Source organism: Apiospora kogelbergensis (assembly GCF_038363985.1).
Source record: "Apiospora kogelbergensis strain CBS 113332 chromosome Unknown utg000005l_segment0_segment0, whole genome shotgun sequence".
Taxonomy (NCBI): Eukaryota; Fungi; Ascomycota; class Sordariomycetes; order Amphisphaeriales; family Apiosporaceae; genus Apiospora; species Apiospora kogelbergensis.
Genome location: NW_027117422.1, coordinates 2,678,529 through 2,705,877, shown reverse-complemented (window position 1 = coordinate 2,705,877; position 27,349 = coordinate 2,678,529). Strand labels below are relative to the sequence as shown.

The following is a 27,349-nucleotide window of genomic DNA, read 5'->3' as shown; positions in this document are numbered from 1 at the left end:
GGAAGGATCCTCTTGGGCCCTCAATCTTGGCATGACCGGTGTGCCTGCACATACGGTGATCGCGTGAGTTCTGGGCATCGTAGGAGCGCCTGTCTGCATAACACTGACGTATAAGAAGACACGAGAGCCCACGATGCAGTTGGGGGAAGTCATGACAGAAGTCGGCAAGCAGCAGTGAATACAACAGTTCTCAAGCCACCAGAGCAGAACCCTCACTAGAACTTCGAAGAAATGTCTCCTTCAACCAGAATCACGTCGCTTGCGGCCCTGATGCTCGCCTTCTCATCCGCCGATGCGCTCTCGCTTAAGCGAACCTATGCTGGTTCAAGCTTCTTCGACGGCTTCAACTTCAAGCCAGTCAGTGCTTTCCCCATCGGCGACACTGCTCCGTTGATGCACACATTGGCGCGAGTCATGAGCTAACGATATGCCCTTGCTGAAGTCTACGGAACTCCCGAACGGCGACCCTACCGGCGGCTTCGTGAACTACCTCCCGCGCAAGGAGGCCGAGTCTCGAGGGCTTGCCAAGGTCCAAGGCAGCCAGGTCCGCATTGGAGTCGATTCCAGCACTACGCACTCGACCAGTGACCAAGGTCGCGCCAGCGTCAGGCTGGAGTCTCACGACTCGTTCGACACCGGGCTGCTGATCGCAGACATTGCGCACATGCCCGGGTACGCGTGCGGCGTGTGGCCCGCATTGTAAGCTCTTGCGTGCGTTTTCCAGTGCTTCGGGATTGACGGCTAACCACCACTGGGACAGCTGGACTTTCAATTTTGACGAAAACCCATATGGAGAGATCGACATTATCGAGGGCGCCATGTTCCAAGACGGCAACTCCATGACCCTGTGGACAACAGAGCAGTGCAAATTCACCAACATTGGAGCAAAGGATCCGAAAGGCAACTGCAACCTCAACGGGTATGTGCCCCCTTGTCCTTCTCTATTCGCGTCGAACAGTCTGGTAAAGCGATGACGAGTTCCTGGAGGCCGACGTAGCTAACCCCTGTTGTCTAGCGGCGGCTGCGGCGGTATGGGCCCCAGAAACTCCTACGGGACGCCATTCAACGACGTCGGCGGCGGCGTCTACGCCACGTACATCCAGAGCCAGCGCCTGCGCATCTGGTTCTGGCCCAAGGCCCAGGTACCCGCCGATGCGCGCTCCAACAACCCCAACCCGGATAGCTGGGGCGCTCCCCTTTCCGACTTCCAGACCAAGAACGGCGGCTGCAACGTTGGCAAGACGTTCCACTCGCAGTCCATCATCATCAACACCGACTTCTGCGGCAGCGAGGTCAGCCAGGAATGGTGGAACAACAGCCCCGACTGCGTCAAGAAGGCACCGAACTGCAAGGAATACGTGGCCAAGAACCCCAAGGCCTACACTGAGGCCTATTGGCTCATCAACTCCATCAAGCTGTTCCAGTAGCAAACCGGGAGACGCTGTTGGAATATTCGGATGGTGCTTGCTTGGTTGGTTTGGATCTATCTGTCAGAAGTAACCACGGGGAAGATTGTGTAATAATTCCGGGAGAGAGAAGTGAGAACAGGAGGGGATAGGGAAGTAGTTTATAATGATCGGTAGATTCGATTTTAGCTCTACCGTCCTGTCTGTCGATAGATACGCTGTACTTTATATACCAGTCTCGTTTCTACAATGCCACTATGGCTCTACTGAAGTTTGTTTTGTTCATCTTGCTAGTGAGTATCTGGGGTAGTCCGTGTACCCAACAGCAAGGTCTTCGAAGGGGCCGTAGAAGCGACTCCGGTCGTATCTGGCTAACGGGTAACCGTTACGCAGTCTTTCCGGCAAATCGGGGTTGCTGATGAAATATCGGCCAAAGAGGATACCGTCATATTGGCCCCCTTCTGTCACGCCCCAGCAGTTTCTGTCGTCGAAGCCACCGGCGACGAAAAAGGGGGTCTCGGCGAAGATGGTGCGGAACATGGAAAGGTCCACCGTCGGCATGCCCCAAGATTCGAGAAACTTGTCCTTCTCGCCGGCCGAGAAGATCTGCTCGTAGCGCGGCTCGATGAAGCTGACGTAGGACAGCTTCGGCAGCGTGCGCTTCAGCTCGCGGCAGAGGTGGCCGAAAGTCTCGAGGCGCTGCTCGCCGCGTGCCTGGTTGAACAGGCCGAACGGCGTCAGCCGGAGGGCCAGGTTCTCCTCGCCCACGGCCCCCGCGAGGGCGCGCATCAGCTCCAGCGCGAAGGTGCAGCGCTTCTCGGGCGTGCCGCCGTACGCGTCGGCGCGCCGGTTGCTGTTGGAACTGAGGAACTGCTCGACGATGTAGCCGTTGCCGCCATGCAGCTCGACGCCGTCGAAGCCGGCCTCCATAGCCCGCCGGGCGGCGTCGGCGTGGTCCTGGATCGTCTGCTGGATCTTGGCCGTCGTCATCTCCACGGGCGGGTAGTCCGCGTACTTGACTTGGGCGCTCGTGTGCGGAGGCGGGTAGGTAAATTTCTCCTCTGGGTCGTCCCAAGGCACAGCCGACGGGGCCTGGATGGGCGTGCCCGTCATCTGCGGGATGTTGGCACGGCCCGAGTGCCACAGCTGGGCATATATGTAGCCCCCCTTGGCGTGGACGGCTTCGACGATGGCTTTCCAGCCCTCTGCCTGCTCAGGGAGGAAGATTCCCGGTACCCCCGGCATGCCGTTGCCCTGTGATGATTCTTGTGGTAAGCACTGGTGCTTGCCGATGCCGGGGAACGAGCCCAGCACATAGAGAGAGAGAGAGAGAGAGAGAGGGAAGACAAACCTCAAGCGAAGGCGGGAGTCCTTCCGTTATGACCAGACCGCCATCCGTAGCCCGTTGCGTATAATACTCCTTCATCAAATCGTTGGGAACCCATAGCCGATTAGGATTCTCTGGCGTCGACTCCTTATTGAGCGGAGTGCCTCGGTTTCGCGTCAACGGGGCGAGTATGACCCGGTGCTTCAGTGTAATCTTCCCATTAGCAATTTTGATGGGCTCAAAGAGGCGGGAGTCGGCGCGCGGATCGGCAAGAGAACCCATGATGACTTTGAAAGTGACTGATTTCTGGGCAAGTAGGATTTGTATAAAATCAGCGAAAGAAGGAGTGATCTATACGGCTCGATCAAGATACTGCCCGTAATTATAACCGTAGCTCCGCTAGTCGTCGCAACGGCAGCTATCTCGGCACAGCCGGTACGATTACTTTGCAGAGATCTCATCTTGCCCCCCTGCCCCTCCCATTCGTCCCACTTGGTGAAGAGTCTTTGCCGTACTCGCGTCGCGCAAAACAGGGTCCGTAGATAGTTCGGGTGGCCCCTAAAAGCGGGCTTCCCAGCAGATCGTTGGTCGTTCTAGGATCTGGCGATGGGGAACCCAGCCCGAGTGTGGGCCCCTTTAGACCGAAGTCATGCAAACATGCACCGACACCTCGGAACTCTCCATCGACCGCCGGAGCCTCACAGTGAAAGGGAGGATTGCAGTAAGCTGCTGTTATCGATAGATTGCTGGGTTGGTTGGTTTCCGTCATCTCGAGACTAGATGCTATAATTACGGACCCACAATATTAAGCTTTGGTTTTACTGCTATAAAAGGTGTATACTCAGATGCCTTTAATGCTCTGCCACATTACGCCTGTCATCGGCTGCCGTGAAAAGGGGGGTGGTCCTGCGGCTTAGTTTCACTGGCGGCCAGCTTGTCAATGGACGGGAGCCTCCCGCCCCATGTGGCTTCTCCCGGGCATCTCGGAGTCCAGTTGCCTTGTTTATATTTAGGGCTGTCTGACCATCATGATGCATATGGAAAACCCACTGCATGCTTACGAAACTAACCCAAGAGACGCATCAGGCCAGCAATGTGCCGTAAGCAGGAATTTCCACGAGCTGAATTGCTGACATGCAGAACTCGGGCCCCCCTTGAGTCCAACTCCAGCCCATCTGATTCGGCGTTGCCGCAAACCAGCGTGCATAGGTGTGGCAGCTGCTGATGCCGATCCTCTGCCTGTTTGTTTGCCATGCACTGGACGACTTGGCGTTCAGATAACTTGCATGCCACATGGAATCCTTCGAATGCACTGCTTCTTCTAGTGCGTGTTGGGGCTGCCTGTGGTCATCATATCCGTTTATATATAGGCAATAACTAGTCAGCGCGCCCCCCTCCCCCTTTGAAAACAAAACGAGCGCCCGGAGTCTGTCTGATCGACTTTCTGGATCTTTTGGGCCCGAAATGTCGATACTACCCGAGCGGCTGCCGCACACCCTCGATGGCCCGGCTCAGGCGTCCCCGGACGGTGTTCACCGGTTCGATCCTGCGCCTAACCGCAATGCATGCGGCCTAGCCGCTGCCAGCGTCTGCCTTGCCATCGCAACAGTCATGGTGATGCTCCGGGCCTATTCTCGGCTGTTCTGCTCCAGGAAGCTCGGGATAGAAGATGGTATGTGCAGCAATCTTGTTGTCATCAACGTACTATACTATGGGAAGCTAACCCCTTTCCGGTCCCCATCCACGCGCAGGCCTCGGACTTATTGGATATGTAAGGGATTGCTGTCATCAGGCTTGACGTCCTCAACGCTGAACCTCGAGCTCTCTACAGATAACGCTTCTCGGCGCCTTCGTCAGCGTGGTCCTGCTGTCCCAGAGCCCGGGCCTTTGGGTGCATCTATGGGACGTGCGGGTACGTGATCTCGAGCCGTTCATCAAGGTAGGCGTCGTTTAACAAGGACTGGGCTGCCACAAAGCTCACCGCTGCCAGAAACAATTCGTTTTCGACACTTGCTATGGCCTCACCATGATATTTGCCAAGGCTGCTGTGTTGGTCGAATGGGTACACATCTTTGCCCCATCCGGCCGTGGCCTGTTCTTTTGGGCATGCCACACCGTTTCCTTCATGAACGGGCTGCTTTATGTGGCTGCCGTGATTGCAACTTGGCTGTCCTGCATCCCGCAGCTCAAGATATGGCGTCCCTGGGAGGCGGGCCACTGCATTGATGGGAAGAGGCTGGGCGCTACTGTTGCTGTGCTCAATCTGGTGTTCAACCTCGTTGTTCTGCTTCTTCCGCAAAGGGCCGTCAAGAAGCGACGCATAATGCGAATGCACAAACTCGGTTTCGCTCTCCTATTCTCGGTGGGAACGCTGTGAGTATACCTATCCAATCGACACCTCGTCGTCACGTCACATTTCTCTTCTCATCATGGCCATGCTGATGCGAAAGCTCTCATTGGTACCGCAGGGCGTGCGTATTCGCCGCTGGCCGGGTACACGCTGCCTTCACGTTGAGGCACGATAAGGACGCAAGCTATTACTCTACCGTGCCCAATCTGTTGGGTCTTGCAGAAGGGACATGCGTTCTTACAGTCTTCTGCCTCGGGGCTGCGCGCCAGATATTTAGGAGGGGAAAACACTTGATCCCTGACAACTCGCATGGCGGAAGCCAAAAGCCGGCAGATAGCATATATCGCCGCATGGAGGAACTCCCTCTGGCGGACCGCGAAGCGGCCAAAGTCAAGCCCAACGGGGAATTCCATGGCATCATCCAAACCAAGGAGTTCTTCACCCATGAAACACCCAACACGAACGGTGCTGCGTTGTTTCGCGACCAGCACCCTTGGATGCACGAAGCGCGAGTTGCGATTGCATGAAACGAAGAAGGTCGTTTTTCTAGATGGAGATAGTTGCAGGTTATGACATAATTGGCCCCATAAATGCATGTGACGTAGGCCGGGGCCCAGTCCGCCTGCCGTCCTCGACGCAAATCTGCAACGGTCGAGCAATGGTCGTTTGTGGCATGCAAGTAAACGACAGCCCAGGATGGATCCTCTGACCGCCTTACCCCCGAGGTCGTCGTCCGAATCGTGCATTTCCTTGATGTGGAGGGCACAGGTCGCTTGACCCAGGCCTCGAGAGCATGGCACCAGTTCATCCAACACGCCCATCGCGAGGTCATCTACGCCTCCCCAACCAAAGTGGACCGGCCCGAGGGCAGCAGAGACCTGGCCTTCCTCCGGGACAAGCGCTCCCTGACCGACTACTTCAAGGGCGTGGACTCGTGGAGAGGCCTCTGCAAGCGGCAGGCCAAGCTGCGGAGGAACTGGCAGTCGGACTCGCCGGCCATCCGGGGTCGCACATTCAAGGTCGGCGGCGACCCCGTCTGGCGGTTTCGCATCGACTTCAAAAGGCGCTTCATCGTGTCGACGGCCGAAGGCGGTGGCCTCCATGTCACCGACATGGACACGGGAGAACTGCTCTGGCAGCTACCCCGGAGGGACGTCCGACCTTTCGCGCACCTGGAATACGACATGGAAAGGGGGCTTGCGGCGTGGGACCGCTTCGGTAACTCTATCGAGGTCTGGCAGGCCGACGATGACGTAGGAAACCGCGGCGTCTTCCGCCGGGCCGCCGTGCTGCACCACGACTGCGAGACGAGGGGATACCAGCTGTCGTACGACACGCTGTGCGTCGTTTCTTCCGACGGCGAGGGGTTCGTCTACGACATGAAGAAGCTGGTGGATAGAAACGACGACGATGACGACGATGGCGACGATGACGACGACGACAAGCCGAAGCCGAAGCCGTCACTGCTGCGGACACACATCGACATCGAGCATGGCGCCGTCGGCCACCTCGACCAGGGCGCCGACGCCGTCGTCTACTCGATGGCCCGCAAGGGCTACCACTTTCACGACAAGGCGACCGGGGCGTCGCTCGGCCGCTTACAGCCGGCGAAGTGCGCCAACACGTTCCACATCAAGCAGCCGCTCTACAACGACGACGAGGATGACGCCGAGAGTTTCGTGCTCGAGAGTGTCGCTGTGCTCGAGACCCAGGGTCGCGGGTCTAACCGGGTCATCCCCTTGCCCAGCGGCGGCAGTCACTTCATCCCCCTCAGGCCGGCGGCGGGCAGGCATCCTAATCACGCCGACTTGCACGTCTCGGAAATCCCGCTCGAGCAAGACGAATGGGGCGCCGGCATGCTCTCGGGCAGCTTCATGGTGGGCGTCTCGAGGGCTGGTCGCATCTTTCTGTGCTCGGACTGGCCGGCCCTGCTCGCGGACCCGGAGTCGGCGGCGACCTCGGGCTGCACCGCCATCATCGAGACCGTGTCCGAGGGCGATAGCGACCGGTTCGACATGGGCGGGTGGCTTTCGATCAGGAACGGCCGCATCTGCTTCGAGGTCGACGGCCGCATCTACATCCTGACGGTACCGACAGAGCCCGGGGCCCATCTGCCTTCTTTCCTGTCCGAATCGTCCAGCGGGTTTGCAATCGCCTCGAGTCCCGGCCTGGGGCTCAGCCGGCCTGTCTCATTCATGGCCGTTTGGGATGACTGCATCTCCTTCACATATTGCACTATCGGCTGGGCCGTCGAAATAGACCGCCTGGTTCCTCAGCCTGTAAAGGCCATCAGGCTCCTGAGCTGGTCGCCGTCCGTCGACGGTCAGAAGGATATCTTATCTGAACCCGACGAAGAAAGTGCTAGTAGAGCAGAGTAGATGACAGGCAGGCAAATTCTGTAGTCGAGAGTGATATGAGTGTGTCAGTTGTGACCCTTTGCATGCAGCTTACCACGAGTCCCGTTGAGGAGGCAGGAGCTATTGGAATCTCGCACTTTACATACGAAATTCCATTATACAAATGCTGGAGCCTTGCGTATGTTCAGCTTCTTGGATGGAAACAACAGAGCTGCATTCCCTGTTCACTAGTATGTTAACGTAATCCGCTCGCTCCGGCTGCAATACTTTAAATGCTCGTGTTCTGTTAACGTACATCTGTAAGCAAATATTTCCGGGATACCGCATTGTGGGACTGGACACGTAATAGTAGACCGTATCGAAATATATGGGTTGCTGTATTGCTTATTTTGCAGGTTAAGACTACTATTTGTATACATGCCAGAGCTTTCTTTTGATATTTTGTGTCTGCTCTTGATTATTTCGTCAATGTACTTCTCTTCAGGTGTAGGTAGTCTGGCAGCACGGAAATTTGCCGAGAGACGAAAAGGGAAGAAGGTGAATTCGTCTGCTTCGGAACAGTACTTGGCATATTTATTATGAAGGATTAAATATGTTGATATGAGATGTTCTTTCTGACCTATCCCGTTGCTGGGAGTGTTCACCAATCGTCTATAACGGTCATACGAGGTTGAAACTGTCACTATAGAGTACTATGCAACAGGTGAACAGCTAAAAGGGCGTGTTTCAGATGCTATATAGAAAACGACATCAAACGGGGAAAAGCATCGGTCTATAATTGTGTGCTGATGGATGTAATACAAAGGAAATACAACTAGAATCAAATCTACAAAGCTCAATTATTTAAAACCATTTCCCGACTGGCTATAATTATACCAGCCCTTACCCGTCTCTATAATATCCCACATCTATCCATTCTTTAGCCTCTCGCGATGTAATTAAATTCCCGAATCATCCTGAGTGACACCAATGGCGCTATTATAGGACGCCCAGGCGTTGCAGTTGTCGTTAAGAGCATTCGCGTCGTAAAGACTGGGAATCTCGCTCTGACGCTCGACGTACTGCATCGCGAACCCCTGCTCCGCATGCCAACCGATGTGACAATGCATGAGCCAGGCACCAGGGTTATCCGTCTGAAAGGCCATGACGAGATAGCCTTGAGCCGGGAGCATGGCCGTGTCGCGACGGACCGGGTTGTTGTGGTTGTAAGCGACAGTGTCGTTGTAAGGCCCCGTGCCCTGGGCCAGCACGAAGAAGTCGTGACCGTGCAGATGGATCGGGTGCGCGACGGGGAAGTTGGTCTCGATGACGGTGTAGGCCCACTCGTCGGCCTTGTCGAGCTGGAAGACGGCGTCGGACGAGGCGAAGTTGGTCATCTGGTTCTGTATCTGTAGCACAGTCGGATTGGCCCAGTCCAGTTTGAGCGTAGTGCTGTTGAGGTACCAACGCCACAGCTTCTGATCATTCTTGCTGATGGACACGTTGTGCAGGCTGTTGTAGAGGCTGGTTCCCACCTTCTTGGCCACGTGCGGCACCAAGCTCGAAGCCGGCTCGTCCAGGCAATTGTCGTCGAATGTGTACGCTGTTGTGGTGGGGGTCGCCGTCGACGAGCCGTAGCGCACTATACCCTTGATGTTGTCGGCGTTACCGTTCTTGCTACAACTCTGCGGCTTCGCTCGCATCCAGAAGTTCTGTGCCACGGATGACTGGTCTGCCTGGACAATGATATCGTACCGCTGTCCCATGGCGATGCTTAGAACCGTGGTGTTGAACGGTACGATAGGCACAAGATCATTCGCGATGACAAGCATCTTGTGATTGTCGATGGAAAACTTGAAATGCGTGTCGATAGCCGCGTTGATCAAACGGATTCTGTAGGACTTTCCTGCCTCAAATGTGGTAGTAAACCGCTTTCCGGTAGTACCAGCTGCCCCATCCTGTCCATAAGTATTGGTCCCGTTGATGAGTCCGTTGTCGAGCTGTGGCTGCGCGCCGGTCTGTGAGACATCCCACATAGCAGAGGCAGGCTGCTTGTCCCAGTCAAGCAACGAGATGGTACCCAGATCTTCGTCGTAGTTTGCCGTGGCCGGGCCGTTGATCACGATACCACCAAAGGCCCCTCGAAAGCCTGCAGGCCAAAGTGCGAATGGTACCACGACGTTCCGTACTGCACTGCCTTCCAAGTGTAGGTGATGGAAGAACCAGGTGGTGTCGGGCATTGCGTTATCGAGACAACACCATCGTGTGAGTTCGTGTAGTTCTGTCGGATACCGTGGAAGTGAATGCTTGTACCATTCGAAGAGTGGGCAAGGTTATTGGTTAAATGAACCACCACAGTATCACCTAAACGTCAAATTAGAAAAGTCCAGTAGACCGGCTCGGGTTTTTTGACTCACCCCAGTCAGCATATAACGTTGGGCCAGGAATCGTCCCGTTGATGACCTGTGTATATCGCTGGCGGCCATCGGGAGAGAGCTGAGGGTCGGTCAACTCTAGCCAATATTCCCGCGTCACCCCCGTATCGGGCGACGTTGTCGTATAGTCTGTGTCGATGTTGAAGTCACACCATTGTGAGCGAGTACCGGCAGTGTTCCCGTTGCAGACGGAACGGGTGGCGAGCCGGGCGTTGTCGGCTCTGGGGACTGCGAGCGACGGCCTGATCAGCGCTAGGACTGGCAGGAGAGACAGAGCCACGGAGTGCATCTTGAAAGGTCGAGCTGAGCCGATGTGAGAGATATCGAGTCTTTAGTGATGTGGGGACGAGCAAACAAGCCCTTTCTGGCCGGTTATGAAGATCCTCATATATAGAAACCAACAGAGAAACATAATCGCGATACATGACCTGCTCTGACCCCCTTGTGGCCTCTAGAGCCCTGATCCGGAGGCGATGAAGATACTTTCCGTCCTTCATCCACCCTTGCCTTCTGGTTCAAGGTTGTGGCATCGGTGAATCGGCTTCGCGGCCTGTGACTTTTGTCATGACTCCCCAAGGGTGGCAATGCCAGTGTACTATCTCATTCGGGGAGTAGTTGACAGAGATCTGTTTGCGAGGTGCCACATCGGAGTTAGAACACGTGCGAATCCCGCGGAGAATGTCGACGAGTGCCCTGGGATGGGGGAGTTGCCAATCCGGCATAGCCGAGCCGTTAGACAGCTGCTGTTAGACATCGTGGCTACACCAAATCTGGGCTTCAAACCAGGCATACCCCAGTGCCGCGGAGGAGCTGATGGGTCGCAGGGGGATTAGAGATGGCGGAGGATCCCCAGGTCAGGGTAGCACAGTCGCCGGGAAGGCTAGTTCGGGGGTTCGTGAAGGTAACTTTGAGAGGGAATGACATGTGCACAGACGCCCAGGATTCAACCAAAAAGGAAAAGAAATGCTATTTATATTCTCGGTGCAGGATTGGATTTTGGAGTTTGGAGCCACGTCGGTTTTTGGATTCCATCACATGTCCGCCAGTACCTCCCTGCCCGTTGGTAGCAGGTGGTGATGCTATGATCAAGAACCCTTCGAGGCCCGTTGGCCACCTTCTACTGCGTTTGCACACGCATAAGCCACCGAGTAAGAAGATCAATTGGCCCCTAAGTACGAGTCATCGAATACGGCTTACACATAATGAATCGTGTGGCAAATATCTGTGGTGCAGCTGCTACAAGCCATCAGGCGGCAGAGCAGACGGCTTCCACAGCCATTTGCTTGGCAATCGATTCTCGAGCCGTGCCGGAGGCCTTCTCTAGAGCTGTATTCGCCGGCTAATGTGCGTGTTGTTCTTTACGGAGGCGCGCCATGCATGTAGCTGGCGACAGGACCTTCGTTGCCAACCCGGCTGGCCTTCCCTGACATTTCCTATTCGAACATGTCGTCGCATTCGATTTGCGGCTGTGTTTGGGAATGCCGACACGCCGCACCGGAGGCAGATGTGCTTTCCCGGGGACGGCAGAAGTTGATACTTCGGCGTCGCTTGGGCTCTCCAACCTGGCGGTTACGGAGGCGGATACATGACTCGTGTATACAAGCAACCATTGCAGAGGCTCGTTGGTTGCTTGTGATGTACACATGGTTTTGCACCCCGCGTTCACCCACTCCGGGCCCCATATCACATATGTTCGTCCATGTTGCCACCCCGCGCGCTGACCCCGCAGTCCTTCCCGGTGCTTTTGCGTTGGGGTTTGGGGTGTGTTAGCCGACATCTCCCCTCTGCTGGCTGAAACAACCATTAACAACATCTTAAGCGAAGTGAGCCCAAGATCAGCTAAATACATTGTTAATATACTAGCACACCTAGCACACCATGGACTCTCATAGTGGCCCTTCGTCGTCAGCGGCTGACTCCAAGTCGGATCCCCAATACATCCAGTTTAAGTGCTTGCCTCCTGGTGGCCTGTTGAACCGATGGTCATATACGTTGACGAGAGAGCATGACTTTCCGGGTGCACAGGTATGTACTTTCGCTGATAGCCACGGTCGGGAATAGCGAATGGTTGAAAGCAGTGCTAGTGACTCGGCCACTTGAATTCCAGTTTTCATCATGCTAATACTTCCTGCCCTCCCTGAATTAGGCCATGCTCTACGGGGCCGGAGTCCCCAACGAGGATATGATGAAGACTGCCCCTCATGTTGGCGTGGCCACCATCTGGTGGGAAGGCAACCCCTGCAAGTAAGACTCTCGACACCTGTGCGACTTACAAGATTTCGGCGGCGGCCCGACTTTACTAACCATAATGCTCTCTTTCTAGCACCCATCGTAAGTAATGGGAAGACTTAAGGCGGCTTGGGGCCAAGAGGATAGGCAAGGCTGACTCTGGCTGATTAGTCTTGGAGTTCGGCAAGATAGTCAAGAAGTCGCTCGAGAAGCAGAACATGCTGGCATGGCAGTACAACGCCGTCGGCGTGTCAGACGCCATCACAATGGGCGGAGAAGGCAAGTTGGCGTGAACCCCGCGTAGGCTGCTGATGCATCACTGACCTTGACAGGCATGAGGTATTCTCTCCAATCACGCGATCTCATAGCGGATAGCATCGAGACCGTGACGTGCGCTCAACACCATGATGCCAACATCTCGATCCCTGGCTGCGACAAGAACATGCCTGGTGTTGTCAGTAAGTGCCTGAGCCTACTCCTACACAGCATTTACTATGGATGCTAAAGCGAGTTGTAAAGTGGCCGCTGCTCGCCACAACAGGCCCTTCATCATGATCTATGGTGGCACAATCCGCAAGGGCCATTCCAGTCTCCTGGAGAAGGAGATCAATGTATCCACCTGCTATGAGGCGACAGGTGCCTATGCCTACGGGCGCCTGGAGGCTAAGTCAAACCCTGGAGGCGCCGGCCGGACCCCGGGCGACGTCATGACTGACATCGAGCGACATGCTTGCCCTGGGGCAGGTGCATGCGGGGGCATGTACACGGCAAACACCATGGCGACGGCTATTGAAGCCATGGGTTTGACATTGCCGGGCTCTTCGTCCTACCCGGCCCTGTCGCCCGAAAAGGCACGAGAGTGTGAGCGCGCAGCCGAGGTGATTAAGACCACCATGACCAAGGACATCCGCCCGCGTGACCTAATCACCAAGGGAGTCCTTTGAGAATGCACTGGTTGTCACCATGATTCTCGGGGGTCTACCAACGGCGTGTTGCACTTCCTGGCCATCGCAAACACTGCCGAAGTCCCACTGACGCTGGACGACATCCAGAGGGTCAGTGACAAAACGCCTTTCCTAGCAGATCTTGCACCGAGTGGGAAATACTACATGGAGGATCTGTACAAGATCGGAGGTACTCCGTCCGTGTTGAAGATGCTCATTGCTGCCGGGCTCGTCAATGGAAACATTCCAACCGTCACGGGCCGGACGTTGGGCGAGAATGTAGCGGACTGGCCAAGCCTGGCCCCTGATCAGAAAATCATCAGGCCTCTGAGCGATCCGATCAAGGAGTCTGGTCATATCCGGATCCTCCGGGGCAACATGGCGCCAGATGGCGCAGTCGCGAAAATCACGGGGAAGGAAGGCCTGACGTTTACAGGGAAGGCGCGCGTCTTCAATAAGGAGCGCGAGCTCAATGAGGCCTTGTCCCACGGGCAAATTCCCCGCGACGAAAAGCTAGTCTTGATCGTGCGATACGAAGGACCCCGTGGCGGGCCTGGTATGCCGGAACAGCTGACAGCATCGGCAGCCATCATGGGTGCTGGGTTGAAAAACCTCGCCCTGGTCACCGACGGCCGCTACAGCGGTGCAAGCCACGGTTTCATCGTGGGTCACGTAACGCCAGAAGCGGCGCGCGGCGGCCCCATCGCCTTGGTGCAGGATGGCGATACCATTACGATTGATGCGATCAAGAACCGTATTGATATAGTGGATGTCAGTGACGAGCAGCTAGCCGAGAGGCAAAGAGCGTGGAAGCCACCGGCTCCGCATGTGCGAAGAGGGGCACTAGCCAAGTATGCCAGGCTGGTCGGCGATGCCAGTCATGGAGCTGTTACGGATCAGTGGGAAGACGACGTGGCCGTGCCGAAGTAATGAGTCGCGGTCAATTCATATTCAATGCCGGTTTTGTCGAAAACTGGTGTGGATGAGCAGAAACCTTGCCTGTTTGATTGATTGCCATGTTGGATAGTGTCGATCCAACTAGGGCCTCGTTTGATCTCGGATGAAAGCGGTGCAGTACGTACATATGTAGTATCTTCCTACATAAGATGATGGCCGGAAGTTGAAGACAGGCGGTGATCAGGTGGAAGTTAAAAAGCTGCAAAACGGATAAATGACGTTGAGACGGGACGAATCTGAGGCGTTGGGTATTTCCCGGTTTCCATCGCACGACAAAGACCAGACATGGTTGGTACGTCTCATGTTGCAGTCTTCGAAAGTTAAGACGGTGGTTTGATCAAGCCCAACGGCCCGGAGTTCTTGAATCATGAAGACTGTTTATTTATCAACGAGTGCGACGCAAGCATCTTTGCAAGGGACCCACTGCACTGTGAGACTGTAAGCAAGGAGAAGGATTACCTAATCAACCGATCCGGACTCTGGAGATGTTTAGAGATCTTCTCGGGGATGGTGGGTGGTTTCGTGAACACGAGCGTCGCCAAGCCGACATGCACGGACACTAGCAGCCAAAGCCTGGCAGAGCCTAGTGCGAATCCAGCCAGAATCCACTGTTTATCTCACCTATGGCAACCAAAGAATGGGCGTGACAGAAGGCGTGAGGCCCCTTGCCCAGGCCCTGATTCTGGATTCCATCTGGCCCCGTCTGCCTGTTTCCACTGTCGTGCAGCCCCAGCCCAGCCCAGCCAGCTAGCCCACCACCCACCACCCACCAACCACCACCTCCAACATCAACACACACTCTGCGCATACTTGGGCTGCTAGGGTGGTTGGCCTTTCGCTCGCTTGGCCATTTCGACATTCTCCTCATGTCCACGAACTGACGCCGTGGTCATCCGTCGACTTCTCAAATCCGTCACTCGCTTAACCGCCTGACACTACTCCGTACTCCCACAACCATCGCGTCTCACCACCCCCGAGCCCGGCGGCAGACCACCCGATAGAATCATTACCACGAATTATCGTCAACTGCATTCGTTCGTCCCTTTTTCTGGGACCCATCATTCGACTGGAGGATCACTGTATCCAACCCGTTCGCCGACCTTGGCCGCCAGCCCTTCGCCGTCGCGCGCCCACGTCCTTTCGCGTCTCGGAAAACATGGGTGGCTTCGGGGACTTCACCGGCCTTTGCGAGACGGCGCCGCTGCCGTTATGCGCCTCCGTCGGGCCCATTCGCGCCGTCTCGAGCGGCGTCGGCATCGAACCGGACTGTTACGCCCGCAATATTGAGCTGGCCAACACCATCATCTTCGAGGGCGCCTCGAGCTTCATGCACATCATCTCCCTGGCCATGACCATCATCATGATCCTGCATATCCGCGGCAAGTTCACCGCCGTTGGCCGAAAAGAGATCCTCGCCTTCTTCTACTTCTACATGCTGCTCAGCTTCTTCTCTCTCATCGTCGACGCGGGCGTCGTGCCCCCGGCTCCGATCCCTACCCCTACTTCGTCTCCATCCAGGCCGGCCTCACCTCGTCGCTCGTCACCTGCCTGCTGATCAACGGCTTCGTCGGCTTTCAACTCTACGAGGACGGCACCCCCTTGTCCGTCTGGCTATTGCGCCTCTGTTCCTTCGCCGCCTTTGCCATCTCCTTCCTCGTGTCCCTGGCTACCTTCAAGTCGTGGGCCGGCCTGGGCCCCGTCAACACTGTCGGACTCTTCACCGTTTTGTACCTCCTCAACGCCATCCAGCTGCTTGTCTATGTCGTTATGCAAGTCATGCTTGTCGCCCGCACTCTGCAGGACCGCTGGCCGCTCGGCGACATCGCCTTTGGCGTCTTCTTCTTTGTCGTCGGCCAGGTGCTCCTCTATGCCTTCAGCTCGACTCTCTGCGAAGCGACTTCCCATTATCTGGATGGTCTATTTTTCGCAACAATCTGTAACTTGCTAGCCGTTATGATGGTCTACAAGGTTTGTAGTCTCTTCTCCCTCGGCGGTTATTTTCGCTCGCCTTTCGCGTATACTAACATGTTTGCGTCTAGTACTGGGATTCCATCACGAAGGAAGATTTGGAGTTCTCCGTGGGAATGCGAATGAACAACTGGGAAGTCAAGGATCTCCTGCCTGAAGAAGACCGCCGCACGACCATCTATATGGACGACCCAAGCCCGTACGCGCACTCCAGCGCCTATGATCGCGGATACTCACCGTCGAATGGCAACCGTATGTCTCGATACTAGACAGCTAAGGTGTCGGCAAACGCCCACGATATGAGGAGGTAATTTACACATGTATAGATGTGGTGCATGGATTCATGAGGACGGAACACTTTGGGAAAAGGAGATGGCGTGAAGGCTTATTCACATTGGAATTCCCTGGGTAATATCATCAGGAGCGTCCTGTCATGCATTGGCGAGGGGTTTATGGCGTTTTTAGCTTATATTGAATGCTTAATCGAACATCGTTAGAGAAGCAGCGTGGATATGTCTGTCCAGGCGGGGGCATGTTGATTTTCAATGATTAACATCATGGTCTTTTATTGGCTTACCAACCTAATTCTGGCCCATGATGCCTGCTATGCACAGCCGCCGAAAATTGTGATCCAAAGGCCGCATCAGGACTGCAATTGCTAGTCTTTGATGCTGCGAAGCATTACTTGACGTACTACTGTCCATAAGGCAAGTGATGAAGACTGCCCCAAGACAGCTTGCATGCTGCCCACTCATCTAGCTCGATGAGTAGTAGGGCGGCCAGCTTCGGTGTGTAACAGCAACATGTTGCATCCGCTGCGTCCGCTACTCAAGAATATATACTCGCGACACGTCTGTCTGACAAATTCTCAAGTGTCTGACTGCCACCAGACGCAGCTTGACGACGGATAAGCTCTGGTAGTGGCATCTGCGCTCAACGGGCGTAGTCTCGGGCGAATAAGGCAGCTGGTTCATCTGGCAGCCCAATCGATGATGTGTGGGAAGTAGAAGTTGGTCATCGCAATAGAAAATCACTACCTCAGTCAGCTTCATCGTCCCCGAAGCTCAGCTTGATCTTCTTGGCTTTCTTCTTCCCTCCGGACGGTTTTGGCGTAGATGATGTTGCTGCTGTCGTTGCCTTCACCTTCTTCTTGTCGCCGTTGGCACTACCCGCGATTGCCTTGGCCGCCTTGACGGCTTGAGAAACCTCGCGCTCGCCCTTCTCGTCGTCGTCTCCGCCTATTACGCGGCCCACCTTGCGCTTCTTGGAGGCGCCTATGGCTGCCGCCTCCTTTGTAGGCTGTTGTTCCTTCTTCTCCTCCTCCTCCTTTTCGCTCTTCTTCATCTTGGCATCTGCGTCGTCTTCTTTGCCTGGCAGCTCATCCGCGTTCATGTCCACGACGTTGCCGGCCTCGTCCAGCACTAGTGGCGCGTCCTCGGCCTCCTCGCTGGCCGTCCGCACGCGTGCGGTGCGCCGGCGCGCCGCGAGGATGGGGTCTGGCCCGTCGCCAGGGGCCTGGTGCTGGCCTCGGAGGCGCGCGAGGAAGGGCGGTAGGGTCTGGTCGTAGCTGAGGTTCTTGGCCGTGATCTTGTCGGACATCGTGGCGAAGGGGGGTTGGCTTTTCTTGCTATGGATGGATGACAGGCCCAGTAAGGAGGAAGAAGAAGATGATGATGAAGAAGCAGATGAAGAAGATAAAGGTCCTGCACTAGCGCCAGCATAAAAAGGGCTGTGTCGCAAACAATGCTTGTAACGAAATGTTGACCGTGTGGGAGTGCTTTGCATTGCCTACACCTATCTTTGGACTTGGGAAAAGTTGCCAATGACGGAACGTGGGGCCGTCGTCTCGGTTGCTCTCCTCGCCATTCTGGCCCGAGATGTCCTCCCATCCCCATAGATAGTACGCATCTTGGTTTTGGTTTGTTTAGCACCTTTTATTTCGAAGAAACTCTGAACACCTCATTATGAGATGGAAAATACGTGATCTGGAATATTCCCTAATCCTATACCATGCGTACTACTGTTCACAGCCTGACGATGGCCTAAACCAACTTACTGACGCCATTCACCCAAACCATTGTAGTTAAACGTGGCGCCTTGGAAGACACCACGGCTATTCCAACCAGCTGCAGTGAAAAGTCTTGGGCTAGCCTGGCTTGCCTTAAGTGTCAAACTGACAAAGCTCTGCGGGAGACGAACGTACGTTGCCGACAAAGTGCGCCGTCAGCCCCTCGAAGAAGCGCCGGTAGGGCTGCGAGAAGCGGTCGTACAACTCGTATCCCGAGGCCCACAGCGTGATACTGCCCGTCGCGGGCAGCTTCGTCAGCCACAACTACGTGTAGTCGGCCGGGTAGGGCTCGAACTGGATGCCCGAGTGCTAGAGCGTGGTGTTGAACCGCCGCTCCTGTTGGGTTGGCGTGAACTTGAAGAGAGCCTAGCGCGCCTGCAAGCTGATGGTGCTGATCCCGTCGCCCGCCGCGTCGAACTCGGACTTGTTGTTAGGACCGGTTGAACGTGCAGCGTCGAGGCCGCCTCAAGAAAACTGCGGAAGCCATGTGGTTGCAACTGTGATCAGACTTCACTTCGGGCTTTGAGTATCAAGTAGAGGGATCCCATCTTCTCGTACCCCTTTTTATCAAGCTGCTCAACAACGATCATTTACACTTGATTACTGTCAATCAACCTTGTCGATGAAGCGGTCATGAATCACAAACATGTGTAGGGGGTCGCCGGGAATCCGATCACGCAATCGTTCATTCATTGCGGCACGCAAATAGCACACAACACCACCTGCGGCAAGTATAGATTTGCCTAATTGGCAAGATTGGGTGATTATGACGGCTGATCTCGAGGCCCGTCTACAGAGTCGATCGTATGTGTTGGACGACGACATGCGCAACCTGCAGCATGCCGCAGAGGGCGGAGGAGCGGCGGAGGACGCCGTGTTGCAGACCGTATGCTTCTTTGGAAGTCATGACAACACATCGCAGACTTAGTAGCAAACGGCTAAAAGCCCCAATCCGCTGCGGGGGGCAAGTCGGGAAAAGAACGGAACATAGTTCAATTGGTTAGGTGTGTTTGGGAGCAATGCGACGATCAGATCAAGGATCGCATTCATATATTCCAACGGAAGAGCAGCATGCTAGTAAAAAAGCAGGATAAGGGACGTTGTGACTGAGGGTTAAATCGCATGATATCTGCACGAAAAAATGACTAAAAAACGTAAAATTTTCAACAATAGCATCTCTTGGTTTCGATCCAAGGACCTCCGGGTTATGAGCCCGGCGCGCTTCCCCTGCGCCAAGATGCTTTCTGAGATGATGAAAAAGAGCTTATTAGTCTTTATGGTAGACCCACTGAGTTTGTCCCACTGGGGGGCTGCTAGAGTGGTCAGTATCGTTTTCACCTTGCACTTTCAGGGGCTTACGGCTTGACAGAAAGCTAGAAAATTGACCAAAGACACCCATAACGCTTGAATACCAGCAGTAATGGAAAAGGCTCAACCGATAAACCTACCAAGTCATAGAAAAATCCTAATGCCTGTTTGTCCCATTTTTCTTCTGTGAGTCAGGGGTCGGACCAGTGATACCAATAGCTCGGATGCGGATTGGGTTGTTTACTGTGAGTACTGCCACATTGTATATGAATATACAGCAATTGAAATCATATACAGCTCCAGTAGGCTACTGTAGACTATTACTTTCTAAGAGGGGTTCGTTTAGCTCGGGTTTAGTTGAACGTGACAACGTAGTTATCCACCAATATCTTTGCAAAACGTTGATATATCCCCGAGAGCCACGAACGAGGCTTTTGCCAAAATTGTGTCTCATAGAAGGCCAGAGATGGTAGGCCAAGCGCAACTAAGCGTCAAACGGAAGATCAAACTTTTGCGGTAGGAAAGTGCCTCGGAATGTGCGAAAGCCCTTTCTTGTATCCAATAAGATCACGATGGCTCGCGCGAATCTTTGCAACCTCTCACACCGACAGCGTGATAAGTTACCTAGTATTATCAGAATAATCGCGAACATCGTTGGCAAGAGGTAGGCCTGCGTGACGCTTGTCCTCGGGACATCTTCATATCCTGGGTTGTTCATATTGCCCCTATTACTAGGGAGGTGTTACCCCATACTGGGCCAAACTGAGGAAGGAACAAAGAGCCCTCCCTTACTGAGACATGCTCATAGGTCTGGACATTGGACAAAGTCCTCGTGCTGCCAACTTAGGCTACCTGGAAAGAACCACGGAGGGCACTATGACGATAAATAACGTGCCGAAAGTCTCGCCAGCCAACACTCACCGTGCACCTCGATCGTCCGAGAATGCGGATTGCGACCTTGTCATCTCTCGGTTTCGGGAGGAAGGTTTCGATGACCCTTGGCCCCCGGCGGAGACCAATATGCCAGATGCGTGGCAATCCATCTGCCATAGCCTTCAGGGAGCAGCGGCGAGATGGTATCCCCGCGATATCCAGAGATTCGGGCTGCCACCACGGAATTCCACGCTACCTTGAAGAATCTGTAGACGGCCCTGGCGGACCCTTGCATGTTCCCCTACACGAAACAGTAGATTCGTGCTCTGTGTTTCGCCAGCTGGCCCGCTCAGCTGCTCCTGCTCGAATACATCAACGGCACGCCCGAGTGCCCTGGTCTCCTAGAGACTTCTACCGCACCTAGTCTTTCAGACGGAGACGAGAGACGTCTCGCTGCCGCTGTGCGCAATGCAGAGGACTCCCTGAGTGCGGTTTTAATACGGATGGAACTGCTGAAAGGGAGAGAGGAGACCGTGGGAACGGGGTTCGACTGCAATTACTACCACACCATTCACAACGGCATTTACCATGATGGCCTTTCCACCAGACAGGGGCTGGCCGCCCAAACTCTGAGCAACCGGATCAAGAACTCTGAGGAGACCATTCGCGAGCTGAATGTGACTTCGAGGGAAATACTCGCGAATTATGACGGGTAGTGCGTTGAACTGTTCGATATCTCGTCTGGTCGCGCCGGCGCTGCCTATGAGCGATGAGGCCCAGCCGTCCATTGAGAACCAGCCCATGCCTGCTGGTTGTATCGTGCGTGGTATGATGCGTATCTGCGCTACTATGCGGACAGGAGAAGCCAGAATACCGAGACGGTGTCGGTCAAAAAAAGGCGTTCTGTCGTGAGAAAGGAATATCACTGTCTCATGCACCGCTGTTCAACTGCCGATAGGAATTGCGACCATCACGAAGAAGCGGAGCAGAGATTCTTGTGCTTGCGAGCCAGATTTGACAGAAAACAACAAGGTCACCCGTGCTCGTATACAAGCACTAACCAGCTGATATTCAGACACAAAATAGAGACGCAAATTTTACTCCACCGACAAATGCAGTCTTGGCTGAAGAACAAATGTTGGGCAGAAACTGGTAAAGAGAAGGAGGATTCGCAAGCTACGGCCCAATGAAACCCACAAGGTGAACAGGACTGAGTACTGAAGATGCTGATGATATAGAAGACACGCTCCCTGTAACTACGGTCGTTTCTCCATGGTAAGGGTCACTCGAGGACGAGAAGACTACGTTAAATTAGGTACCTTGAGCAACCTGGCCCGAATAGCATTGTAAGTCCACGATCGAGATTGCTCGCTCTGTTCATTGGCTTGCCAGTAGTACGTGCTACACGTTTATCAATCGCAATCAGCTAAATGTATGTCGTGTTCCTGGGTTACTGTCTGACGTGATCTTACCATCATCGTGTGCGAAACATGTTCAACAAACGAGACATGTGCTTAACACATGTGCTTTGAATGAGCTGTTGGACAGGATGCGCAGTGCTGTATCATACAAAATATTCTGTTAGATAGGTTCGGGGGTTAGAAATGGGGAAATTTCACAATTAGCAATAAAACATTGTCAGTAAATTCAGTCTATAGGGTTCAGGCAGAAAACATCTATGATTCGCAAATGATTTCCTTTGCTCATGCTTCAGGGTAACGCTATTGCTTGCCGATGAACTGCGTCCCGCTGCATGATGGCTCATCAACGTCTTCCGCAGAAGGCTGCGGATGCTCTTGTAAAGAGATCTGGCGACGAAATGGACAGTTTCGCGAATGAACGTAAGTCGAGGTCCGCTCTCAGGCTGGAATTACAGCCTCCATCTCTTGGCCAGTGTGTGCGAAAATCCACAAACGGACGCCCAACTCCAACGCATGCAGCCATGATTGACCCTCCTCGGTCTCAACGCCATGCAAAGCAAATAAGATATGATCACCACGTGAAGTGGTATGAAAAGGTCGTTAAAGAGTACAAGTGTGTCGAGAAGGCGGCATCACAGATAGATGCCAACCCACGAAGGCTTGGTACTGACGTCGGAATTGCAGCCATCAACAGCACATAGGGCTTTTCCGGCTCTGTTGGGGTCCGGCTTGAACCCGACCTTGTGGGGATATCTGGGCGTCGGGGTTTTGCGGTTCTTATTGTCGTAGCATCTTTTGCAATATACCTATACAAAATTGTGTCAATTGATGTTCAGGCCGTGCAATGTGTCGTGAAGTACGTACATGGCCACAAGCCTTTACAGCCCAGAAGTGGCATTGGGGATCCCGCCGAGTCTTTGCCTTCTTTGTGGGCGGTCCGTTCTCGGTAGTCTCATCAGGGTCGTATGTCAACTCCTCCTCACAGCTGGGGCAGATGAGGATTTCTTCACCGCCAGTATCACGGGTGAACCCAGCTTGAGCCTTCGCTGGAGGCTCATGTTGGGGCTTGAGCGGTCCAGCTTGTCCAGGCCGCTGGAACGGGTGGGCTTCGTAGTTAAGATGAACATGACCAAATGCCATAGGATTGGCGTTATAGTTGTGTCCTTCACCCACGCCCATGATCATAAGATCGTCATCATTGGCCGCATTGGGCGCGGCATGGCCATGGTTTGCCATGCCGAAGAATTCTCTAACCGGAAGCCGATTGAAAAAGTCCATGAATTGCTGCTGGACAGCCATGACCGGCTGCAGTGGCTGTGGCACTTGTGGGAGAGGAGGGTGTTGCCGCCCACCAAGGTTGTTGGGTGTCGGGGTACGGTTGTTAGCTATACCACCGTTACCGTTACGAAGTCGCTGGGCGCGCTGGGCGTGGTGATGGTGGTGGTGATGGTGGTGGTGGTGATGATGGGCGTTCCTCCGAGAGGCAGACCGACTTCGCAATTCACCATGGTCTGCGTTGTGTCCATCTTCGGAATCCGAGCTTAGCTCAATCACGGCTTGATTGTTAATATAGTTACTATCACTGCGATTTAGCCGTGGGGCATTGTCTCGATGCTGTGATTGTCTTCGCCTCGCGTTCTGAGATTGACTGATTTGGTCCTCTCCATCGTCCCCCGTCAAGTCAATAACTGCGGGTTCTGATGGGTTATTCCTGGCATTCACGGCTGGGACACTTCGGCGCACTTCGACGCCCACCAGCTCGTCGTGTTGGGGTCGTGCCTGTCTGCCCCGAAGAAACAGGTCCATTATAGGTATCTCGCCGTCGAAACTGGGTGTTTCTCCGGCGTTGCGCCTTAGCTGTTGTAACTCTTGGATCTCGTCTTCGTCGGTATCGTATTCCTCTCCAAAACCATCCACGTCCGTGAGATAATCGGAGACGTCGGATGGGTTATGGGACCTGTGCGATCGAACCGGTGACGGGCTAAGGTTACTGTCGCTCTCGTCGAAGAGCCTGCCAGGAGCCTCGTCTGAGTCTGAGATCTCGCCCAAGTCAATGCGATGCTGGATGGGCTCGTGTTCTTCGTCGCTGACGAGATCGACTGGTTGATAATAAGCAGGCGGAGGGACCCAAGCGCCAAGCCCACCAGGAGCGTTCTCAAAGTGTCGGTGCTGGCGTACGAAAAGAGGTCCGTTGGGCATGAAGAAATCGGCGTCGTTTTCGGATTCCGAGTCCGATGCTAGCAGGTGACGGGGATCAATTTCGGGGTCGGAAAGAGACTCGTTAATACTGCGTTCAGAGACCTCGTCCTCTGTGGCTGTAGCGGGCGATTCCCGATTATGCCACCACGCAGCTGGAGCCGGTGCAACTCGGCCCTCGAGGTCTAAATCGTAGCCTTCGCCGTCTGTACTGGCCAGGCTTTCGGTGTCGTCGTCTGAGCGGATATTACTGATTGTCCTCTCCGAGAGGGCGTCGGAGGAATCAAAGTCTGAATCGTTGGCTATGATGGCGGGCTCTGGAGCCCTGAAGTAAGGCGAAGGTGAAGGTGATGGGGATGGAGAGAGCGAATCGGCCATAACTTTATTCGAGAAGTTTCCCAAGTCAAGCTGCTCATGCGCAAAGCACGGAGCTGCTTGCCTATTGGTGGGGTGATCTGGCTCCTGTGCTTGCCTCTGACACGCTGTATTCACTCAACTGAAGAACACGCATTGTCAGTATCGATGCACCGAGAACTCCACAAAGTAAAGGTGAATATACGATGATGTAGGGTTTCCTAATCGGCTAGAGGAGAAGTAGAGGGGCAATGGGAGCACATTAATGGTGGGCGACCATGGGTCGGACTTAGCATACCTAAATGCTGGCCTAGAATAACCCGGTTCTGTTACAGCCTTGTTCGCAATTGCATGGCGTCTACCTACGTAGGCACGGGCATCCAATCCAGCCTGACCGTCTGTGTATTGTGATGGGATTTTGGAGATTGATCGCCAGGGCGCAGGCAATTAATTGTGTTGGTGCTGGTGGTGTGGAGGGAAATGAAGGAGTGGGAAAAGGCACAACCGTGAGTGGCACTGTGGTGACGGGAAAAGAAAAGAAACCATGAGCGTGTTGCGTGTTGTGTGTTGCGCGTTGTGTCTGGCGGATGTTGTTTGATCTCGGATGACAACGCTGGAAGTCGGGAAGGGAAAGAGAAGTACCATCCTGCTCCTTCCCATCCCCTTGCCTTTCGCCTCCAGCTGCCCAGATCCCCATGGCTAAAAGGAGGTCATCGGTGGTTACATGTACACATGAGTTGCCACATCCGGCTCACTGGTAGGTGCACTCTAAAGCGAAGTAGGTATCTGCCGCCAGTGGCCTATATCCGCAAACACCGATCACCGACGCATGAGGCTAGGTATGAGGTATCTACATGTCCATAATATCACTCGTTGTTGCTCTTTTCTTCATGGCAGTAGGCACTAGACACACCTTGACACACGCCGGCAGACGCGTCGCTCAGAGGTCTTGACTACAAGGCTTTGCAATTCAGTTCCCATGTAGCTGGCTAGTTATTATACCACAATGCACGCCTGATCAGGCACTATGTCACACTAACCACCCACGGGTAGCCGATAATTCAAACTTCTATTCTTCCAACTACTTACAAGATGAATACAGCGCTTCCACAATAAGGGGATATGCGTGGATTGTATTGACTATTAATTAGTCAGTCATTATCTCCTGCTTCCGACTTGTTTCCTCCCTTGTAGCTTTTTTCTTTTGCAAATACAGCCCGAGAGTCCCCCCTTCTGTTCTCATTCCTAAAATTTGATCTATACGCAGGGGCTGTGGCTTGCGAATGAGTCCAACCGACGCCGCTATCAGTATACCGCGCTTCTCCAAATACCACTACTCCTTGGTCGACAAGATGGCAAGCTGGCCATCTTGGTCCGCGGCTACCAGTGACGTCGCATTGACGCTCCAGTCGAGGCCCTTTGCTGGGAAGTCTGACTTTAAGATCTCAGACCAGCTCTTGCTGCTCTTAGCGTAGTGCTGCACCACAACGCCCGTCGTTGCGCCAATAGCCAAGAATTGTTGCGAGTAGTCCCATGCCAGACTCTCAACTGCACCATCAACCTCGAACGACTTGACCTTGGCGGCGTCGCCCTGCTTTCGGATGTCGAAGATTACGACGGAGTTGGTGCCTTTGCCCGCTGCAGCAAACCAGAATCCATTTTCCGAGAAGACAATGGTGTGTACGGGCGCGCCCAGCGAGAAGGACGTAGCTTGTTCGCAGGTGGCCGTCATGAAGACCTTGATCTCCCCGACTCGGTACCCGCAGCGAAAAGATGGCCATCGGGATGGAATGCGCAAGTAGTCAAAGCTAGTACCAAATTGTTAGAGGGGCGTGGCAGCATAATTGTAGACATTGGATTGACTTACCGGAGTCAGTGAACACTCGAGCTACGCGGTCATTCCCATCATGGTCGTAGAATACGATGCTTTTGTCTGAGCCCACGGAGGCCAGCAACTTCTCACTTGGGTGCGTGGCAAGGCCTGTGACGGGCCCTGCGTGCTCCGAGAAACTCGCAATCTCCTGCTCATCGGCAAAGACCTTGACCAAGCCGCTCGACGTGCCCAAAACAATCTTACAGTTTGTCCACGTGCTTGCGGTCACTGGCTCCTGGAGCGACAACTTGCCTTGTATCTTGCCTTCTACAGTGGCCTTAGCAGGGCTGTAAATGCAGACTGTGCCGCCTTCTCCGCCAATCGAAACCATTCCATCCATGTGAGCGAACGCTGACATCTTTGTGACAGGACTGGAAAACTCTTCTTGGATGGCGTAGGAACTGATCTTTTCCGGGGCCGCAGTGCCCTCAGGAACCGGTCGCTTCTTGCGTGACTTAGAAAGCGATTTCTGAGTATCTTCAATCATTGTGACGAGGCGGGGCGGCAAAACATCTGAATCGATTGCCATGGAATCATCTCCCGTTCCCGTGGCAGCAGGGGCATTGCCATTGGAGACCGAGACCTTGGAAAGTGCGTTTCTCGCCTCGTCGCGCTCTCTGCTCAAGCGAGCGATAACACGAACCGCGGCATCATTCTGGTATAGTGCCGTGGATAGCTCTTCCCTGGTGCGTTGTAGCTGCTCGCGCAGGTTGAAAGACTCGAGGGCCATCGAGTCCCATTCATTCTGGAAAGTAGAAAGCAGGGCGGGTATAGATGTAAGTGTAGGCGGCCGGGGGCGAACAACGCGTGCCGTTTTCACGGGTAACAGGTCGTCGAGAGTCAATTCGGTGCCGGTAATGGGATCCTTTCCATTCTCCTCAATCCACTTCTCGATCAAGCGTTTCTCGAAGACATTGCCTACAGGAGGAAGTCAGTACCAGTACCGGCGCGCGCGCGAAATGACACGAGATGAAGAAGGTACATACCAGAGATCTTGGAGATGACAGGCTCCTCGGGAGGCTCGCCGGAGATGGCGCACAGCATGTTGACTGTTAAGGTATGATGTGATGATGCTGCTGCTGTGCTGTTGTATGGTAGGTTTTATTTTCAGCCTCGTCCTGCCTAGGTAGAGCTCTGGAAATCAATTGACTACCCAAAAGTACGGAGTACCTGAAGTAAACTCAAGCACAGGCCTAGACCGCGAGGGGCTCCACTCCCGACTATGAACTGAACAACTGCATAGCGTGCTATGTATCATCAGCGCTACTAGAAAAACGTATGCACTGGAGGTATGTACCTGCATT

General features: G+C 54.3%; 11 protein-coding genes across 11 annotated transcripts; 5 read left to right on the top strand and 6 right to left on the bottom strand.

Annotated features, from left to right (window-relative positions):
• Positions 1-427: 427 nt before the first annotated feature.
• On the top strand, positions 428-1,427 carry PG998_007474 (uncharacterized protein; the record flags this gene model as incomplete). The annotated part of the gene is made up of 3 exons (XM_066874290.1): positions 428-699; positions 761-919; positions 1,016-1,427. The coding sequence occupies 3 exons, from the start codon at positions 428-430 to the stop codon at positions 1,425-1,427; spliced, it is 843 nt and encodes a 280-aa protein (XP_066730235.1).
• A 261-nt stretch (positions 1,428-1,688) lies between these two features.
• Positions 1,689-3,015, bottom strand: PG998_007473 (uncharacterized protein; the record flags this gene model as incomplete). The annotated part of the gene is made up of 2 exons (XM_066874289.1): positions 1,689-2,660; positions 2,758-3,015. The coding sequence occupies 2 exons, from the start codon at positions 3,013-3,015 to the stop codon at positions 1,689-1,691; spliced, it is 1,230 nt and encodes a 409-aa protein (XP_066730234.1).
• A 1,182-nt stretch (positions 3,016-4,197) lies between these two features.
• On the top strand, positions 4,198-5,610 carry PG998_007472 (uncharacterized protein; the record flags this gene model as incomplete). The annotated part of the gene is made up of 4 exons (XM_066874288.1): positions 4,198-4,347; positions 4,565-4,672; positions 4,724-5,106; positions 5,202-5,610. 4 exons carry the CDS (start codon positions 4,198-4,200, stop codon positions 5,608-5,610), a joined length of 1,050 nt encoding a protein of 349 aa, XP_066730233.1.
• Positions 5,611-5,741: 131 nt separating this feature from the next.
• On the top strand, positions 5,742-7,461 carry PG998_007471 (uncharacterized protein; the record flags this gene model as incomplete). The annotated part of the gene is given in 2 exon segments (XM_066874287.1): positions 5,742-5,762; positions 5,779-7,461. The coding sequence occupies 2 exon segments, from the start codon at positions 5,742-5,744 to the stop codon at positions 7,459-7,461; spliced, it is 1,704 nt and encodes a 567-aa protein (XP_066730232.1).
• Positions 7,462-8,378: 917 nt separating this feature from the next.
• PG998_007470 (Laccase-2) lies at positions 8,379-10,143 on the bottom strand (the record flags this gene model as incomplete). The annotated part of the gene is made up of 3 exons (XM_066874286.1): positions 8,379-9,568; positions 9,643-9,783; positions 9,837-10,143. 3 exons carry the CDS (start codon positions 10,141-10,143, stop codon positions 8,379-8,381), a joined length of 1,638 nt encoding a protein of 545 aa, XP_066730231.1.
• Positions 10,144-11,732: 1,589 nt separating this feature from the next.
• PG998_007469 (dihydroxy-acid dehydratase) lies at positions 11,733-13,957 on the top strand (the record flags this gene model as incomplete). The annotated part of the gene is made up of 7 exons (XM_066874285.1): positions 11,733-11,879; positions 12,001-12,098; positions 12,178-12,185; positions 12,255-12,362; positions 12,416-12,541; positions 12,603-13,018; positions 13,136-13,957. The coding sequence occupies 7 exons, from the start codon at positions 11,733-11,735 to the stop codon at positions 13,955-13,957; spliced, it is 1,725 nt and encodes a 574-aa protein (XP_066730230.1).
• Positions 13,958-15,140: 1,183 nt separating this feature from the next.
• On the top strand, positions 15,141-16,221 carry PG998_007468 (Chitin synthase export chaperone; the record flags this gene model as incomplete). Its single annotated transcript, XM_066874284.1, has 3 exons — positions 15,141-15,458; positions 15,503-15,952; positions 16,024-16,221. The coding sequence occupies 3 exons, from the start codon at positions 15,141-15,143 to the stop codon at positions 16,219-16,221; spliced, it is 966 nt and encodes a 321-aa protein (XP_066730229.1).
• Positions 16,222-16,990: 769 nt separating this feature from the next.
• On the bottom strand, positions 16,991-17,551 carry PG998_007467 (uncharacterized protein; the record flags this gene model as incomplete). The annotated part of the gene is made up of 1 exon (XM_066874283.1): positions 16,991-17,551. The coding sequence occupies one exon, from the start codon at positions 17,549-17,551 to the stop codon at positions 16,991-16,993; it is 561 nt and encodes a 186-aa protein (XP_066730228.1).
• A 2,738-nt stretch (positions 17,552-20,289) lies between these two features.
• PG998_007466 (uncharacterized protein) lies at positions 20,290-21,004 on the bottom strand (the record flags this gene model as incomplete). The annotated part of the gene is made up of 2 exons (XM_066874282.1): positions 20,290-20,502; positions 20,789-21,004. 2 exons carry the CDS (start codon positions 21,002-21,004, stop codon positions 20,290-20,292), a joined length of 429 nt encoding a protein of 142 aa, XP_066730227.1.
• A 1,250-nt stretch (positions 21,005-22,254) lies between these two features.
• On the bottom strand, positions 22,255-24,196 carry PG998_007465 (uncharacterized protein; the record flags this gene model as incomplete). Its single annotated transcript, XM_066874281.1, has 2 exons — positions 22,255-22,428; positions 22,487-24,196. 2 exons carry the CDS (start codon positions 24,194-24,196, stop codon positions 22,255-22,257), a joined length of 1,884 nt encoding a protein of 627 aa, XP_066730226.1.
• A 1,309-nt stretch (positions 24,197-25,505) lies between these two features.
• On the bottom strand, positions 25,506-27,089 carry PG998_007464 (cell cycle control protein cwf8; the record flags this gene model as incomplete). The annotated part of the gene is made up of 3 exons (XM_066874280.1): positions 25,506-25,980; positions 26,036-26,963; positions 27,032-27,089. The coding sequence occupies 3 exons, from the start codon at positions 27,087-27,089 to the stop codon at positions 25,506-25,508; spliced, it is 1,461 nt and encodes a 486-aa protein (XP_066730225.1).
• Positions 27,090-27,349: the final 260 nt, after the last annotated feature.